General features: G+C 38.0%; 1 protein-coding gene across 5 annotated transcripts in view; it reads left to right on the top strand.

Annotated features, from left to right (window-relative positions):
- MET (MET proto-oncogene, receptor tyrosine kinase) overlaps positions 1-17,588 on the top strand; it is an 89,502-nt gene that overhangs the window by 18,121 nt on the left and 53,793 nt on the right. For all 5 annotated transcript variants that reach the window (XM_021542605.2, XM_021542607.2, XM_021542603.2 and 2 more), the window contains 2 exons: positions 1,672-2,886; positions 14,990-15,181. In XM_021542605.2, the coding sequence (XP_021398280.1) occupies positions 1,687-2,886; positions 14,990-15,181 (1,392 nt within the window). In that variant the 5' untranslated portion in view covers positions 1,672-1,686. The remainder of the gene's footprint in view (positions 1-1,671; positions 2,887-14,989; positions 15,182-17,588) is intronic.

The raw sequence follows: 17,588 nt of genomic DNA, 5'->3' as shown, positions 1-17,588 counted from the left end.
GTTATCACTAATTAATATCAGAAAAATGTTACTGATTTGAAGGAAGATTTTTATGTCTCAATACTAGAAGTGTGACTTGTTTTTACCAGCTAATACTTGCAAATAGCCTGTGTTTCTGATTTTTATCCCCAACTCTCGATTATGATTCTTATCAGATAACAGGGAGGAAGAACAATTAGTCTCCAAAACCTATTATTTTGTGTAATTAAAGAGGTAAACCACAGAAAGAATTCAGTGGATGCTGCAATAAAGCACCACAAGAGTTATTGATGGATTGTTTTAACCAATCTCGTGAAAACACTAGATTTATCACAGCTGAAACAGCTCTGGTCTATAGTGGTATTTTCATTTCCTAATGAAATAAAATGTTGGTACAGATTCCTATTACTCAGTTTGTAATTTTCAGGATCATGTATTTTAAATTCTCTCAGTGGTCACAGACATTTCTTAATTAGCAACAATTGCCTAACTATAGTCAAACTTCGAGGGATTTTCCCAAAGAATGTGATTATATTGCTGTTAGAATGCATAATTGTTTTCTCCATGAAGAAGCTAAATTTGGCTTAGGAACTGTGTCATGATGTTGACAGAAGATATCTGGTGTGACAGGGCATAGTGTGGATAGTGCACTGAAACACTCATAACCACAGTTCATTTCATTGATCTTTCAAGGGGGTGAAATATCACACAAGTCATCTGCCTTTGGTTTTTCAAGCCACATCAAACAACTGTGTGGAGATGTAAAAGAAAAAGAGAGAAGTGCTAGGTGGTTTGATTTCATCAGTTAATGGCTGTAGGTCACTTGATAGCCCTTTGTTTACAATACAATGATATGCCTGTATCTTGTAAGGCTCACCAGAGTGACTTACTGCTGTGGTACAGGGCCTAAAATAAAGCTTACACATGCCAAGAACCACATGATGCATAAAATATTCTAATAATACATTACAAAGACTTGTCAACACTAGGGAGAATGACTATTCCAAGAAGTAGGGCTGGCTGAAAAAAGACATTATTTTTTCTAAACTGGGCCTTTATGAAAGACAGTGTTTTAGGGAGCTGGAGGGAGGGAGAGAGAGGGGTTTCTTCCTTTGGTCTGGTGGAGAAGTGTCTCTTCTTTGGTTAATCAAAAAAATTAACAAAATACAAGTCCACTTAGCTCAAATCTTCACATTATTTCATGTCTTTTCTATTTCTTACTTTTGATCAGCTGTGCTAGGAATCTGTTCACCCCTTGAGAGCATGACAAATATCTTATAGCCACTGAAGTGCTCTAACTGCTTTGTGTGCCATTGTGTCCTAAGTTTCCTGGACAGTTTTGCCTTTAGCTATGTGTATACCATCCTGTTCTAAAGTGTATCAGTCACTGGTTTAATGGCATTATGGAAGTAGTCCTCTCTCTTTTGCTGTTCTACAACATGCCGAGGGGTCTTGCGAAATTAATCATAAGAAAATCCTTCTGTGAATTGTTCTAAAGGCAGTGAAATGGGTACCTACAGTGATTGTAGCCATTTCTAGTACAACTGTTATGACACTAAGCATTGCAACACTTCTTAAACTGAAATAGTTCAGCTAAAACCTGCAGCCTAGAAACGGATTTCTGTTGTCTGATAAACTGACGGTTTAGTATATGAAATATAACCAGTTTTTCCATTAAATATATTTTGACAGATTAGATCTCTGACAATGAAGCCTTTTACTGCATATCCTTCTGGGTTTATCGTATTCCTGTTTGCCTTGCTGCAGAGGAGCCATGGACAATGCAAAGAAGCAGCTAAAAAATCAGAGATGAATCTTGGTGTAAAATATGATCTTCCTAACTTCATTGCAGACACACCAATTCAGAATGTAGTTTTATACAAGCATCATGTTTATATTGGAGCAGTGAATAAGATTTATGTACTAAATGAAACTCTCCAGAACATTTCTGTGTACAAGACTGGGCCTGTTTTGGAGAACCCTGACTGTGCACCATGTGAAGACTGCCGAGATAAAGCCAATTTATCTAACAGCATATGGAAGGATAACGTCAACATGGCACTGCTTTTAGAAACTTATTATGATGATCAGCTCATCAGCTGTGGCAGTGTGTCCGGAGGCATCTGCCACCGTCACATCATTCACCCTGACAACCCTGCTGACATTGAAAGTGAGGTGCACTGCATGTACTCACCCCAGGCAGATGGAGAAGCAGATAACTGTCCTGATTGTGTTGTTAGCACTTTAGGAACCAAAGTTTTGGTGACTGAAAAGGACAGGTTTGTCAACTTTTTTGTTGGAAATACTGTGACATCTACATTTCAACCTCCCCATGTGCTGCATTCAATATCGGTTAGAAGATTAAAAGAAACACAGGATGGTTTTGAGTTTCTCACAGATCAATCTTATATAGATATCCTCCCTCAGTTCCGTGACTCATATCCTATTAGGTATGTCCATGCCTTTGAAAATGATCACTTTGTCTATTTTTTGACTGTACAGAGAGAAACTCTTGACTCACAATCTTTTCACACTAGAATTATCCGCTTCTGCACTTTAGACTCAGAGATGCGTTCCTACATGGAAATGCCTCTTGAGTGCATTTTTACTGAAAAGCGAAGGAAGAGGTCCATCCGAAAGGAGGTATTCAACATTTTGCAAGCTGCCTACGTAAGCAAGCCTGGTGCAGCTCTAGCACATGAAATGGGCCTTGGGCTCAACGATGATATCCTCTATGGTGTTTTTGCACAAAGCAAACCAGACTCTTCTGAACCAACCAACCGATCTGCTGTCTGCGCCGTCTCTGTGCGAACCATCAATGAGTTCTTCAACAAGATTGTTGACAAGCAGAACATGAAATGCCTCCAACACTTTTACGGGAAAGAGAGCAAATACTGCTTGAACAGGGTAAGTGGTAATTTATTTGTTATATTTTGGGACTTTTGTTCTCTTTTTGCCTATTCCATTGCCAAGTACCCATCCCTTCAGTTTCAATTACAAAATGTAAGTCCCTGATCATTGCAGATTGCTTAGCATTGCTGTTGATTATCCCTAAAAGGATTAGTTCCTGTAAATTTAGTATAAAAATTGCTGAGGTCCTGTGGGGCTAAAAAACATAGGGGTTTTTTTTGAGAAACTGTGATGCAGATAAAATGGAACATTTAGGCAGTTATTTTTTTTACTATTTTAAAAAAGTATTCATAAACATTCATGTGCACTGAAGAGTCCCTGAAAAATATCACATACTTAAAAGCATGTTAATGCTGAATCAGTGCCCTTCTCAGAAAAAAAATGAAAGAGCTGGTTTGGAATATGGCATGAAGAGCCAGATTGTAACGTAGTTACTCATGCTTGGTACAGAAACAGTTCAACTGACATCAGTTTTCTGCAAGAAAGTGTCAATGAAATCTGTATCTGAATGGGGGTTCAGGTGGTCTCGGGTGGGAGGGTTGCATTTCTGTACCCCATGACTTCAGGAGGTTGCTGCTCTCCAACCATATAAAATTCTTTGAGCAGAGGAAGCACAAAAATTTTCCTTTTCCCTTCTGGCCAGTGTCTGTGCTGGTTTTAGGTCTTGTAAAAGAAATACAGGATCTGGGTACTTAGAACAGTTACTTTGGAACATGGAACTTTCAATCACCTGCTTATGAGGCAGGCCCCTAAATATCTTACCTGGGGAACTTTCTGTTCTCCAATACAAGAAATTTAGAGCTCAGAGGTGGCACACTATCTCCTACCAGAGGGCCAGAGCCTCTCTGGTGGAACTCTGCTCAGCCAGTATGAGGCTGTGTCAGAACAGATCAACAGCTCAACCTGCATTTAGAGGTGTATGGTATCTGTCATATCCTATTGTTGGGGCAGCTCAAAGTGAGAGTGAGAGACACAGACCTTCTTCACCCCGAGTATCACCAGTGTCCCCTTCAGCAGAGCTGCTCAGCACAGGGCAGCGGGTGAGGATGTTGACACAATGCCCTGGTTGGAGGTGGGAGTATGTTTTGTCAGAGAAGATCTGCTCCCCACTGCCCTGCCAGAGGTGAGACAGGGCAGTCTGGGGAGAAGAACCCATTACTGAGACCCTGTGGCTTCTCCCCAGTAGCAGGAATGTGCTCAGAGGTGGTCTGGAGTGGTCTGAGCATAACCACAGCCTTGGCATTTGGGGGATGACTGCTTATAGCAGGCTCCAGGTGTTCAACACAGATACAGGCATTGCCAGTGGCTGCTGATACAGCAGCCCCAACAGACATAGCATTTCATTCCCTTTTTTGTGGGAGGGGGACAGGCAACTTTCAGGAACTAAAAACAAGTTAGAAAACATCCAGCACAGGACCTTATCTCTCTTCACTTTATTATTGCTGTCCTAATTTTTCATTTCAGGTAGTAATATCCTCTCTTTTTTTTTCATTTTTTCAGTTCATTTTTAACAAGAACCATTGTCCTTCTCTGAAAGTATTTTATTCTATATTCCTGGGGTATATGATTTGTGAATGACTGTCTTTAAAGCTTGTGGCCTTTAACTTATCTCATTCTGCTCTTGCCTATACACACATTTCATAAGGTGATCTCTTCAAAGCAAAGTATACCTTTAAAATATTGACAGAATAATTTGCTGCTTTTCACATGCTGGGAAGTACTTTTGTGTTTCAAAAGCTTTTCCAGACTCTGCTGCCACTTTGCATATCAAAATGAGTGTCTTGTACTGCCGACATGTTTATTATAGTTGCCTGTTTTCAAGAAATGTCATCAGAGGTCTGATTTCTGCTACATTAAATTGATAAAGGGAAAAATGTTTCTATGATTTCTTGTGATTCTTTTAAATGGCATAAGACAGTCAGAAATCTTTGTCCTGACTGTTTGCCTTACTGAAGTATCAAGACTGTCAAGCTTTGCTGTACCATTTCCTTTACCTTATTTCAGAGGGCTCATTAAGGCTCCAGTACAAATTGTCCTTTGAGGTTTTTCAGGCATCAACTAGCCAAAGAGATTGGCAAGAATTTGCCAACCATCTTTCCTACATCTGTTTTTCTCTGGTGTGTAAAGTAAACCTGAAGGGTTGGAATGTGAAGGAAGGGAAGAAGCAGGCAGAAGAAGGAAGGCACATTATTTCTTATGCTTGGCCCAAAAATGTCAAATCTGGTAATTTCTGATTTTGCTAGAGATTAAATCATAATTAACAAAAAAAGATTCTCAACCCTCCCAACTCTTCTTAGGCCCTTCTTTGTATATTGTAAAAGTGTACATGAGGGCATAAAACATTTTTCCCCTTTTTGCAAGTCACCTTCAACTTAAAAGAAAGCTTTTATTAAACTGAGAGTTTGTCACAGTTTGTTGTTACAAGGTTCAAAACTTGTTTTTTGTAATGTAGCCAAGATGATCTTTCTCTTTGATGTCAAGAGAATAAAACCACAGATCACTCATGCAAGTGAAAGTCACTGACCACTGCAAAATTAAGTCATAGGACAGTGAAAACAGTCCAGCAGTGAATATGGTATGCCACTAACTTCAACATTAAAAAGAAAATTGAGCCTCTAGCACTCTTTGCAAGTAAATGCTCTCTGATAATTTACAGTTAGAGTCTGATTGATGAAAGCTATTTCATGTTATCAAAAAAGTCCCATAAAACAATTGTACATAATTTTGTTTGACTTTGGGTAGTCCATCTTTTTAAATGGCTGTCCCTCAGGACTGTTCCATGTGAGGCTTCTAAAGGTAGAATTAGATCAAAATAAATCTGAATGATACATCCAAAACACTTCCTCAACTTTTTCTTCTCAAATTTAGAGCAAAAAATTAGAAAAACTTCCACTCAAAACTTCCTATTGATGTAATAGGCAAAATTTGTTCTGTTTTGGCCTTGTTTTCTGAAGGAATGAAGTTTATATGGTCATGTTATTTTAGGTCTTGTCTTTCTGTTAGTTATCCTTACAGCCTCCGCAATAAGAAATCTTAAAGATGTGAATTCAGGTGGGAATCCAGAGAAGATCCTATATAGGCTCTGGCTATGGAAACTGATAAAATTTTAGGAGTACCTTTCTAAACATCAGAAGGAATCACAAGAAAGGTATTACCCACTCATGGGAATAGTCTTCATCACAGCTTAGTTGAAAAGTAAAGTCAACCAACCACAAGAAATAAATCCAGACAAAACTGTGCTTCACTTACTCCAGTGCTCATGGAAAACTTCATAAAATCAAAAGAAAACATTTCCAGTTGTGTTTAAGTGTAATACATATTAAGCCAAAACCTGGGCTCACTAAGTCAGGGTTAGGAAAAGTGAATCCGATGGAGCATCTGATTGATGTCAGACATACTTCAACAGAGCTGTGGCCAGTTAGTACTGCCTAATAATTTCCTTCAGGGAAGAGCTGGCTGACACTTAAATGACAGCAAGATGAAAACAGAACTGCCTTTGAATTAAAAGAGAAACTGGGAGTAATAGCAAGGAGGTTTTATTGCTTGAGTCAGGATGAAGATATCTGAGAGGTAGCTGCTGTGGGGGGTTTTGCATCACTGTTCAGGAATCTCCCACAACAAAGAGAAAACTGGATGTAGTCTTTAAGCAAAGTTTGTTTGGTCAGTTAGTCATTATCAGCCCCAGTGTGGTATCCTCAAATAGAGGTGTGCTTAGATGAGGAGACAAATGCTGCTTACTTCATTTGCAGACATAGTCCAGTAGTGTGCATCTTTACCATGTAATAAATGGGATTTTTCAAGTGAGGAAGATGAGTTGATTTTAGCTTTGACAGTCTCAACTATACATTTCAGTTGTCATTAGATAGATCAGGATCTTACAGGCTTTTTTTTGTCCTCTATGCATCTCTTACGTGATAAACAATTGTAAACCAAATTACCTGACTTTAATCATTATGGACTTACATGATAAAACAACTCTAACTATGAAATCCAAATTCAGATCTGTAAGTATCTTATGTCTTTGTTTTTTCTACAGGTAAGTTCAGGTGAAGGCCTAAAATACTTAGCTCTTAAAGGAAAAGAGAAGTCACAGACAGGCCTTTGCCAGCATGCTCCCAGAAAGTGTCATAAAGCAAGACAAACTGGTCACAATTCCTGTTAAATGAAAGGCACAAACAGTTGGAAAACATGAAAGGCAAACAGAAGATCACCAAAACAAAAAATAAAGTGAGGGTAAAATAAACACATGGTGATGCTTCTTTATTACCATTACACACATGACAGATGAGTAAAATTAGGTTATGCTTATATTGTAATGGAAGAAAATAATTGCTGCCTTCTATCAGGAAACCACAAAGGCACTTATTGATCTATCATCCTAAGGCTGTGTCTAAGAATATTAAATAAAATAAACAGAGACAAATAACTCTTTTGAGGCCCTGTAACTATAATATCCCACACCGTTTGGCATATAATTTTGTCAGGTTTAAAAATAACAGCACATATCTCTGATTAAAATGGGTTGTTGTAAATTACTTAGGTAGTCTCACAGCATGGAGATGTTTTTATATTGCGAGTAGAATGTGACTGAATATTTTTCCTAAAAGTCAGATACCAGAATCCATTAGATTTGCCCAGTCATTTATTCCCCTAGAAATGCTATATCAGATGGCATACAGCACTCTGCCTGGGCATGAAATGTGTTCTCATTTGTATGCGAGCTCCTCTATGGGGTTCTGACATCTCAGAACAATAAATGAGGAGTGCAGAGTGCACTGGCACCCTTTAAGACATGCTAAACCCTAGTAACAAGGGGATAGGCTGCATCCATTCTTGTTCTGCTCTCACTGCCTCTCTGCTGTGGGTCCTGGCAGTACTGAGGGTCTCTGCTGTGCCTGTAGCAGTGCAGGGCAGGCAGGGTGTGCTCACAAGCCAGATCCCCTCCACCTTTAAGTACATGGCCACCTACGCACCCAGGCATGGAAAACCTGACTGGCACAAACAGCCAGGCATAAGGGATTGCAGGGAGAGTCTGGTCTCCAGTTAAACTGCATGGCAGAGACACAAGTATGAGTGTGTAGGGGTGAGTATGAGCATAGCTGTGGGGCTAGGTAAGGTTATCTCAGGCTGAATCAGATTTAGCAAACACTTGGCTACAGAGGTAATGGCTGTTCCATCTCTGGGACTGGCCACATGGACTCATGGACACCCTCATGAGGGACAGGACAAGGAAAAAGGCAGATCAGGAAGATTTTTTTGGAAAGTACCACACCAACCCTAGTGGTACGTACCTTTGTAGACTCTTCCAATCCCCAGGAGCTATGGAGTACCTCTCAGTCACCAATGTCTGTAAAATCTACAGTTTTCCTTCTCCTGGTGTCCAGTTAGAGACCTGTCTTTCCTTGCTTCCCAGTGCTGCTGCGTGTTTTATCATCTTCTTGATGAAAGCTGGATTTCTCTGTGAAAAAGTAGTATCCATTAAACTACCATTTTCTGCAAAGGGCACAGCTTTATCAGTCAGAGTTACTAATAATGTTCCATTTCCAGACTTTTTAATCAAATTGTTCCACTGAAGGCAGGGTTCCCTATTGGTTATTAGTGTGGAAAAGTGACTCTGCTGCTTTCCTCTGGAATTGCACAGAAATCATTCCAGGCAGAAAGTAATTTTTATTTTGTTAAAATGAATATCTGGTCATGTGGTTTTTATGTCTCAGTTTCTGAAGGCTCTAAAATAAATCTAAAGACTAGAACTGGACAAAGTATAATTTTCTTATCCTATGTAGCTTTTCAAATTAGAAAAATTCTACAGTCTCACAAAAAGAGATGTCCAAAATGTATACTAGTAGTTATATAATACTAAGGACACTCCCTGAAGATGTATAAAATACAGATTTGAGCCTCTTTTCCTGGGTTCAGACCAAATTCTAAGATTTCTTAATCCCAGATTAAGTTAACGTCAAGTCTGCTGTTGACTATTCTGCAATGGGACCATCTCAGCCCCTTCTGAAAGATCTGCTTGGATTTCTTGAAACACAATTCCAAGCTCCAGAGAAAGAGAAGCTGATTATGCAGTGCAGATCTAAGTCCTGGATTCATCCCACCTGGCTTTGGCAGGTGGTTGACATATCTAAGCAAGCAATGAATTTTCCTCGTGTTCTGCTGCCAAACAATGAAGAGACGCATAAGTCCTGACAAAGCAGACTCTGCCTTTCAGCTCACTCAGCACCCACCTTTCCTCAGCAGTTTTCTACTTACTCTACTTATTGTGACTCAGGACCACATCTGGCCATGATTATTGCTCACTAAAGCAACAGTAGGTAATTACTATCCAGGAGAGAGCTGTGTTACTCAAACTTTCTAGGTGGCATGTGGGTTTCTGATCTCAGACAGCTTTTGCATAAGAGTGGAATTACTCCTCATTTCCAAACATACAAGTAAAACCAGAATCAAATCCCAGAGTAAATTAAAAAAAAAATTAATAATGCTGAGGCAGAAGATCCATGGCATAAATGGCTCAGAAAGCAAATGTAAGCCACATGAAATTATTACTTGCACTGTCTACAGGGTGTGTGAAAACAAAGAAATGCTAGAGAAATGATCTTGCTGGAAGTGATAATGACAGCTTAATTTTCTTAAGGCAGATGTCACCTGCTTTTATACACAGCCTGTGGAAATTAGGGCAGATTGCATGATTTTCTTCTAGTTTCTTGAATTCTTCCTATCCCACATGTCTTGCACCACTGTTTTGGCTAGACATGCAGTTGTTGTGCAATGTTTTGTTGGAATAAGGGTCTCGACACTCAGCATTATCTTTGGATAGCTGGTCAAGATGGAATTCCCAGCTTTTCAATTTTACCACAGCATCCATTTCAGTAAGGACTTCTATAAAAAATGCACCTAATTGACACTACAAATGTACAGCCAAACTGCTTCCATCAGCACAATATCTCCAATGCATTACTTTATTTCTTTAAAAATGTGTAATTAGTCAACACCTCTTCTTTGATAATCTGTATACTGAGTTAAATGCTAAATTAATATAAAGGAAATCAGCAAAACACAAAGATTACTTCGGTCCATTTTGTCTGCTGAATCAATAGGATTTACTTAGTGCTAATGCACTAACCAGATTATGAGAACTAATGCAGTACTGTTCAATGACAAAAGCAAATAACTCTTTGAATGATCTTGACAAAAGAACATGAAATCATCTTAATTTGTATTAACTAATTACATTTAACATAGATGTTTTTTTACCTATTACCTTAAGTGGAGTATCAGTACAGTGACTTCCCCCATCTCATTTTAGGAGTAGGTCAAAGCAACAAGTATTAAGAGCTACTGAAATGCTATTGTGTAAAATTTTTACACTGATGGAGTTCTTTTAGAAATTTTATTATCAGAAAGGGACATGGCTTTCTCTGTGTTCCATATAAAAATCTTTGAATTGCCTTCAAACACATGAGGAGTATTGGAAGAGTGGGAAGGAAGAAGAGAGAAACGTTTTTTTTGTTTGAAACAAAAAGAGGAAGAAACTCTTTTAACTTTTAGAGTAAAGCTTTATTGCCTCAACAGAAGTTCTTAGAAACAGAGAACCCAGTCCCCTGTCCCAGACATGTTCTGTCCTGCATGAACACTGGACTGAGTTCACAGCACCCACACACCCTCAGGGTGTTGTTCACCAGTCCAGAAGAAACCAGAATCACCGTGTCTCTGCTCCTATGGGAACTGTTTAGCACATGAATTGGCTTCCACTGGCAAAATTGTGCCCTTCAATATGATTAACTTTTCCCTTCATTAGGATTACAAGAATCATAATTAACCATGACGATTATCAAGTCACTCTCACCCTCAGACAACTACCTGGCTTAACTGAATTATTTGGGCCAGAATTGCATTCTTGTGTTTTCAACGGAGAGAAGCAGTGATCAAATGCACTTCTCACCTGAAGATTAATAATGCAAACTACCCATAAAATTAAGATGCCTCAAGAATAGCAAAGTTACATTGGCTGAAAATACATGGAAATATTTAGAAAGGAAAATACAATAAGGTTCTTCTGTGTTCCTCATAGTTACTTTTCCTGTTCAGAATCTGTTGTACATGTAAATTCTTCACCATTAGGTGTTTGATTCCAATAGGACCCACTCTGAAAACTGTAGTTTGATTATTCATCTTAATTTGCTGACTTCCACAAGAGAAAAGACAAGGAACTTACACACTCTCTTAGGTTTTAATGGTCTTGGTCACCAATTTGTTATGTAGAATCACCTATTCATTCAGAAGCTCTACAGTAGTTTCTTTGGAAAAATACTTTTGCTATTTGCAGATCCAGGTCATTTAACAATAGCTTATTTCTCCCTACTCCAAGTTATGCCACAAACCTTAAGGGTCTTTTCCAACCTGAGGGATTCTTTGGTTCTATGAAAGGAGAAATGCTGTTCACTCTTGTAGGTGACCACTTCTCTTGAGGGAGAATCCCAGTGTTCCCAATGTTGATAAAAAAAATGTTGATACTTAGAATTCAGATTCTTGACAGCCAGCAAGTTAAAAGTCATAAACAAACCAGCAGGAAATAAAACTCATGCACATTCCCACTTCCATTGAGCTTTACATCATGACTGCACTATTTTATGATCGGTGCTAGGAAATATCCCCTAGTTACTTTCAGACCATTTCTTCAATTTGTCAAATTAAATTTTAATTTTAATGTTGTCCTCCAAGTGGCTCACAAGACAGTATAAAATGTTCTGCAGTGATTAAGTAATTGATCTCCAGTTTCTTCAAGACATTAAACATAATATCAAGATATTATACATAATATCACTTTCTATATGAGCACTGCACTTAACTAAGAGCAGGTTTTGGCCAGCTCTAGAGGAATAAGCCTGGAGGAATGTTTCTCCAATTTCCAGTCACTGCAAATTAGAGAAAAGCTCACAAAAAATATATTTGGAATTTTTTTATGGGTATAGTATTCAGACCTGAGACTAGGCTTTTGGAACATTTTTCTGACACCGACCTGACCAGGTATTTTTCTGAGATTTTTCACAAGTTTTTGTAATAATTCCTTCTCTGCTTTGCACTTTTGGCTTCAAATTTGGAACTCTTTCTGAAATATCTTCTTTTAATGCTCACTGAATATGACATAAACCATCAGTTAGCTGCAAAACAGTGACAGCTCCTGATAGCTCAGCTCAGTGATGTCTAGAGACATTTTTGGCATGTTTGTCTTCTGTAGACCAAATCAATTATAAATTCCAGAACACCACAGCTTCCCGTATGAACAAATAAGATAATATTAACTATCTTCTAGCCTTCTGGACACAGCTGTAAGGCAGGGCTTGCTCACACCTCACTGCATTCCAGCAGCACACCTGTGCCAGCTTTAACAGGAACAAAGCCATCTCTGTGAATCACAGGCACAATTGGCACCTCTTGTCCTACAAGACAAACAATGTAGCTGAACCCCAGCACTTACCCGTGTTCTAATTGTCCATTTCAATAGTTGTGTGATTTCTCACACAACTTGGCATGATATCCAGCGTGCATCATCTGACATCAGTTATTTTTCCACACTAACAGCCAAATGGATAGTTATGTGTATACTGGGAGGGAGGGAGGGAGAAAGAATCAGACTTAAAAGTGTTAATTTAAAGCAGCATGTTTCACAAAGTTTTCCCTGTTATCAATCTTCCTTTAGTTTTCTAAGTAGCCTTTTAATCTCTGCATTTCTACTCAAAGATCAAAGCCTTCCCATTTCTTGAACAGCAAACCCTACATTATGGTTAATCCATATGTAGGATTTTTTAAGAACCATATGTGTAACAATCTGCAGGTTCTTCAGCAGATAGACAAAATTATGGCATCTCTGAGGAAGGCTGAGCTAACTTTGTGGCTAGCTGACTTTGGAGAAGCTAAGAAAGGTGTCAGGGTAAGCAGGAAAATCTAGCTACCTTTTCCGAAAAGCCTGAACAAGGTTTCATGAGGCAGCAGGTTAGGATGTTTGAATTGTGCTGAAATGACTATGTAGGAGGAAGTACTTTAAGCTTAGCACAGAAACATCTCTCTGCAAAGCCTTTGGAAAAAAGGAAAAAAGCCATTACAGGAAAGAGCAAAGATCCCATATTGGGGGAGGGTAAAATCAGAAATCTGCCTTATTTCAAAAAGCATGAAAACTGTACATCTTTCTGCACTTGAACTATTCATACTCATTGTATGAGTAATCTGCACAGATGTTTCAGAAATACTTTTACACTGGTAGGATATGAGTACAACAGAGTACATCTTTTCACTTTTTTGGTGGCCAAAACAAAAAAAAGCCAAACTTGCCCACTGATGATTTAACCCAGTCAAATACTGGGTTAAAAAAATAAAGTTTGTTCAATATTCCTAGTTCAAAATATTAGTTCAGTTCCCGCTGAAGAAAATACACTGTATATTAACAATTAATAAGAAAACTAATGCAATAAAACCTTTAGTATGTGGATAACCAAACTGTTAATCACTGCTGTACCTTAACAGGCTTTATTTAGAAGCCCTTTTTCTGTATCATTAAGACACTGCACAGAGATGTCAGCTGCTCATTTGGTCTGATGTGGGCTTTCACCTAAATGTAAATTGACAGGGCACCTTCAGAAAAGCTGGCACCATTGCTGACTGCAACTCCTAGGGACCACAGAAAACCTCACCCACTAGTGCTGTTGCTGGGCTCAGCTCAGAAACATGACAATTCAACAGCAAAGGGCTGAGCTACTAAGTTGAACATTTCATTGATAATATTATCAACACCTTGGGTTTCAGTCCAGAATTCACCAGTTAGGCCAAGAAGAAATTTAAATTCATTGCTTTCTTTTTCATGCTTTGAGGAAAGACATCTGAATGAGGAAAGACGTCTAGAAAAGAAGACGATAAAATTTTACTTCTACATGCTCTTTAAGGGTATGATTAAGCAGATCTATTTGACTTAGTAACTAGACTCTTGACTGTCTCGAAAAGATTTCATTCAAGCTTCTTAAAAGATTTTTAAAAACATGTTTTTAAAACATGTTTTGTGACAAAAACCAAATCAATTAAAAAAAAAATTGGAGAAATTAAGCTCACTATTGATTTCAAAAGAGGGAACCACCATAAGATCCTTTATAATCTTCCTAAATGCTTATTCAACAAGTATGTCACAGTGGGAACATGCTACATGACTTCCAAATTTAAACTGGTTAAAGATAACTTAAGAGATTCCTGATTATTATCCTTATACAATGTCCCCAAACCAGATGATGTAGTATCAATAGTAATGAAATTATCAGTTAATAGATTACTATTGAATTGTTAGGAGGTTATATTCTTCAGAGATAACTTGAAGTGTATTGTTCAAGACTTTTTCCAATGAAAATTAAAAACATGCAATCTCTATTCCCCAAATGAAAGAGAAAATCCTGCAAATGCAGTTATTATTTTATTATATTCAAGACATCTAGAGATCAGATAAAATAGTGCATGAACTGTTGATAATCTGAGAAATTAACAAAATCTGTCTTTCCCTTATTTTTTTTTAAACACACAATCAAAAACCTATTTTTCCCAACTTATCTCCCTTTTCTTTCTCTGGCTTCTTCTCTGCTTTAGTGTCTTATCTCTGAAAAAGGTGGTGAAAATAGAGGGAGAAGAATATTCAAAATTTGTATTTTAATGTAAAAAATCATGTTGTTAGAGAATCTTTTTTTAGGAAACTTGTTTAGAAGTAGGTGTGTCACTAGGCAGTCTCTGCAGTACAAGAATTCTCAGACTTTTGGAGAAGCAGCATTAAAGTCAATATTAAAAAGGATACCTTGATAAATTTGCTTATACACATATCATGTAGTTAAATAAAGACCCGATGTCTTATTCTTGCAGATATGATTTTAAAAGTTAATAGTAACATTCCCATAACATTAAGAAGTTTTTGCCTTCCTTGTGGAACATCATAACTGATGAAGCAATTAAGTTTGAAACATCTTAAAATACTTTTGGTCGAATGCATTTGTGCTAAATGGTTTTATTCTGACAAAGATCTATTGCTACTCATAAAGACAGTACTCATCTGTACTTCATTTTCAAACAGGCTTTTTCAAGAAATGCTTCGTACTGCAGAGCACAAGATGATGAATATCGCTTAGAAGTTACGACTCCTCTGCAGAGGGTAGACTTGTTCATGGGCCAGTTCAACAGTGTCCTGTTGACTTCGATATCCGTCTTCACCAAAGGGAACCTTACCATTGCTAACCTGGGAACTTCAGAGGGCCGCTTCATGCAGGTAAATATTACCATATTACTACAGTAACTTCACCATAAAAAACCATACCAGCATTTAGCCAGGATGGTGAACAGGCAGGAGAATTATTACTGCAGTTTAAAAGGGCATTAGAAAATTGAAATTACCAAATAAAATACAGCTTCTGGAATATAAGTAAAGTGTCTAATAGAGCATTCAGTATTTTAAGTGTTTACCTGGAGTTTGTGGCTTGAAACAGTGGTTGAGGCAAATTCTGCCATGATCTCCATCTGTCATAGTTCACAGAATAATTCTGGTCCATATAAACAAGAGTTCTTTCAAAGAAGCCTAAACTGAAATTATGGTCTTGGATTGACATCAAATATGCCTCAACTCCAGCTGGAGCAGGAAGGTCTAAACCAGTGATTATTCAAACAGCTTCAAAAATGAACTTCGTATGTATCTACACTCTAGAGGATCAGACTAAATCTATTCAATGTAAAGCCAAGACAGTTTATAATGTAGAAGCAGGAGTCTCAGTTGTTTCTATATACTGATACACTCCTCTGGCACCAAATTCCTTATTAGTGTACCCATAGCCTGTGACTCACAGCTGTAGAATTGAGATTAGCTCCTTCGCTCCTTCTCCACCTACTTTCAAGTATTTCTGAATGTGTATTAGATTTTCAGGCTCTTGCTCACTCCTATCTCACTCTGTTCTTTTGGATTACCATTCTTCCTGTCCTAAAACAAGTTTTTCTTAAAAAAGTGATAAATCACCCTCCTGAGTAGTCTATCTCCCTCCATTAAGTACATAACTAATCTAGACAGGTAGATTATACTACATGACTTCTTTGTAGGTGACTAATTAAATAAATATAATGCATACAAGCAGCAGTCTTTTAAAATCTTGGAAGTCAAAATCAAACACCAGAAGACAAAGACAAAATACTTTGAGTTCACACAACTTATTTCAAGCACTACCATCCTGTAGTAACTTCCTTGGAGAGCTTGGCTTTTCCAGCTGTCAGAGGCCAGCCTGGATGTGCATCTCAGCCTGGATCCTTCTTGCACCCAAGGACCTGTGTTATTTCAATCTACCAGTACTAATTGTCTTCTAGGAAACTCCCTGAAGTATCAACAGTCTTTCAGCCTTCTTGTTCTGTAGGCTATAGAGAGTTATCAGAGTTAATGAGAAGACCATCAGTTGCTGCTATTCCAGTTTTCCCATTTCCCATAAGCTTCCATTAGAAAATAGTTTGGCACATGTAGCCTTTAATGGAACTAAACCTTTCCTTTCTTCTCTCCCTTCTCCTCATTTTCTTGCCACATGCAGTACATAGGGTTATATATTGTTCTCAGTATATGCACCCTGTCTGGATAAAGGGAATCCTATGCCTCCAGTCTTCTGCTCAGACTGGACACAGAACCAGCTGCATAATGCAAATTCTGTAATGCTTCTACAGGCAAAGAGTTCATAGTGATTTGCCACAAAGGACAGATGAAAAAGTAGAGAAAATCATGTTTCGCTTTTCTCCCCCCAAAAAAATTTAACAAAACTTTCAATGACAACCCTGCCAGTTTTACTTTAATTTCCCATGACGACCTTGGCAAATTTAAGCTGCAGTTTGTCTTCTGTGCAGGAAAGACAAATGCTAAGAGCTACACACTGAGCATGGGCCCAAACTGCATTCTGTTCTTGGAAGCAGATACTGATTCACACAGTGAAATGAACAATTTGTTTAACCTTTCTGAAGTAATTTCCTTATCTACAAAAGACAATTAATAACAACTACTCTCTCACTCCCAGCATTACTTCTGGGCTGTCACAAAGCTTTTAGGAAGGTTTGGTAGAAAGCACAAGGGAGCATTATTTTTATTTCTAATGTTCTTTGAATTATTCATTCAAATCCTGCAGCACACACTTCATTCAGATGTTTGCCCAACTCAAGGAACAATTAAATATTTCCAGAATACATTTCCCATTCCAGGTTCAGTTACAGATCAAAAGAAAAGGCTATTGTGTAAACTGCACATGGCCATTAGCAGAAATATTCTCATCATTGAATCAGGCTGGCTTCAGCTACAGGGGGAAGTCAGCATTGGGCTCATATTGTACTAAATTAGAGCTCTTTCTTTGAGGGTTGGGTGCAGCTAGCAGGAGAATAAGCATACTGACTACCTTTAATGATACTACCTCCAGATAAAAGGTTAGTTTTATTTGTTTTGTCTTTAAATGATTTTGGAAGGGATACCAGATCTGTAGGATACAGAAGACACAGATTTTTTCAAATTTTCATGTCCTCTTACATTTTTTTTTCTCTAATAGTGATTAGGAGTCCTATCAAACATGTTCATTAGGAAATGCCCAACTAAAGTAGATTTGTAGTGTTTCTATGGAAATATAGCTATTAACAGCAATGAGATTTAGATCATTAAAAATTAAGCT

This window comes from Lonchura striata, chromosome 5 (genome assembly GCF_046129695.1).
Source record: "Lonchura striata isolate bLonStr1 chromosome 5, bLonStr1.mat, whole genome shotgun sequence".
Classification (NCBI taxonomy): Eukaryota; Metazoa; Chordata; class Aves; order Passeriformes; family Estrildidae; genus Lonchura; species Lonchura striata.
This window is presented reverse-complemented; position numbering and strand designations above follow the sequence as displayed.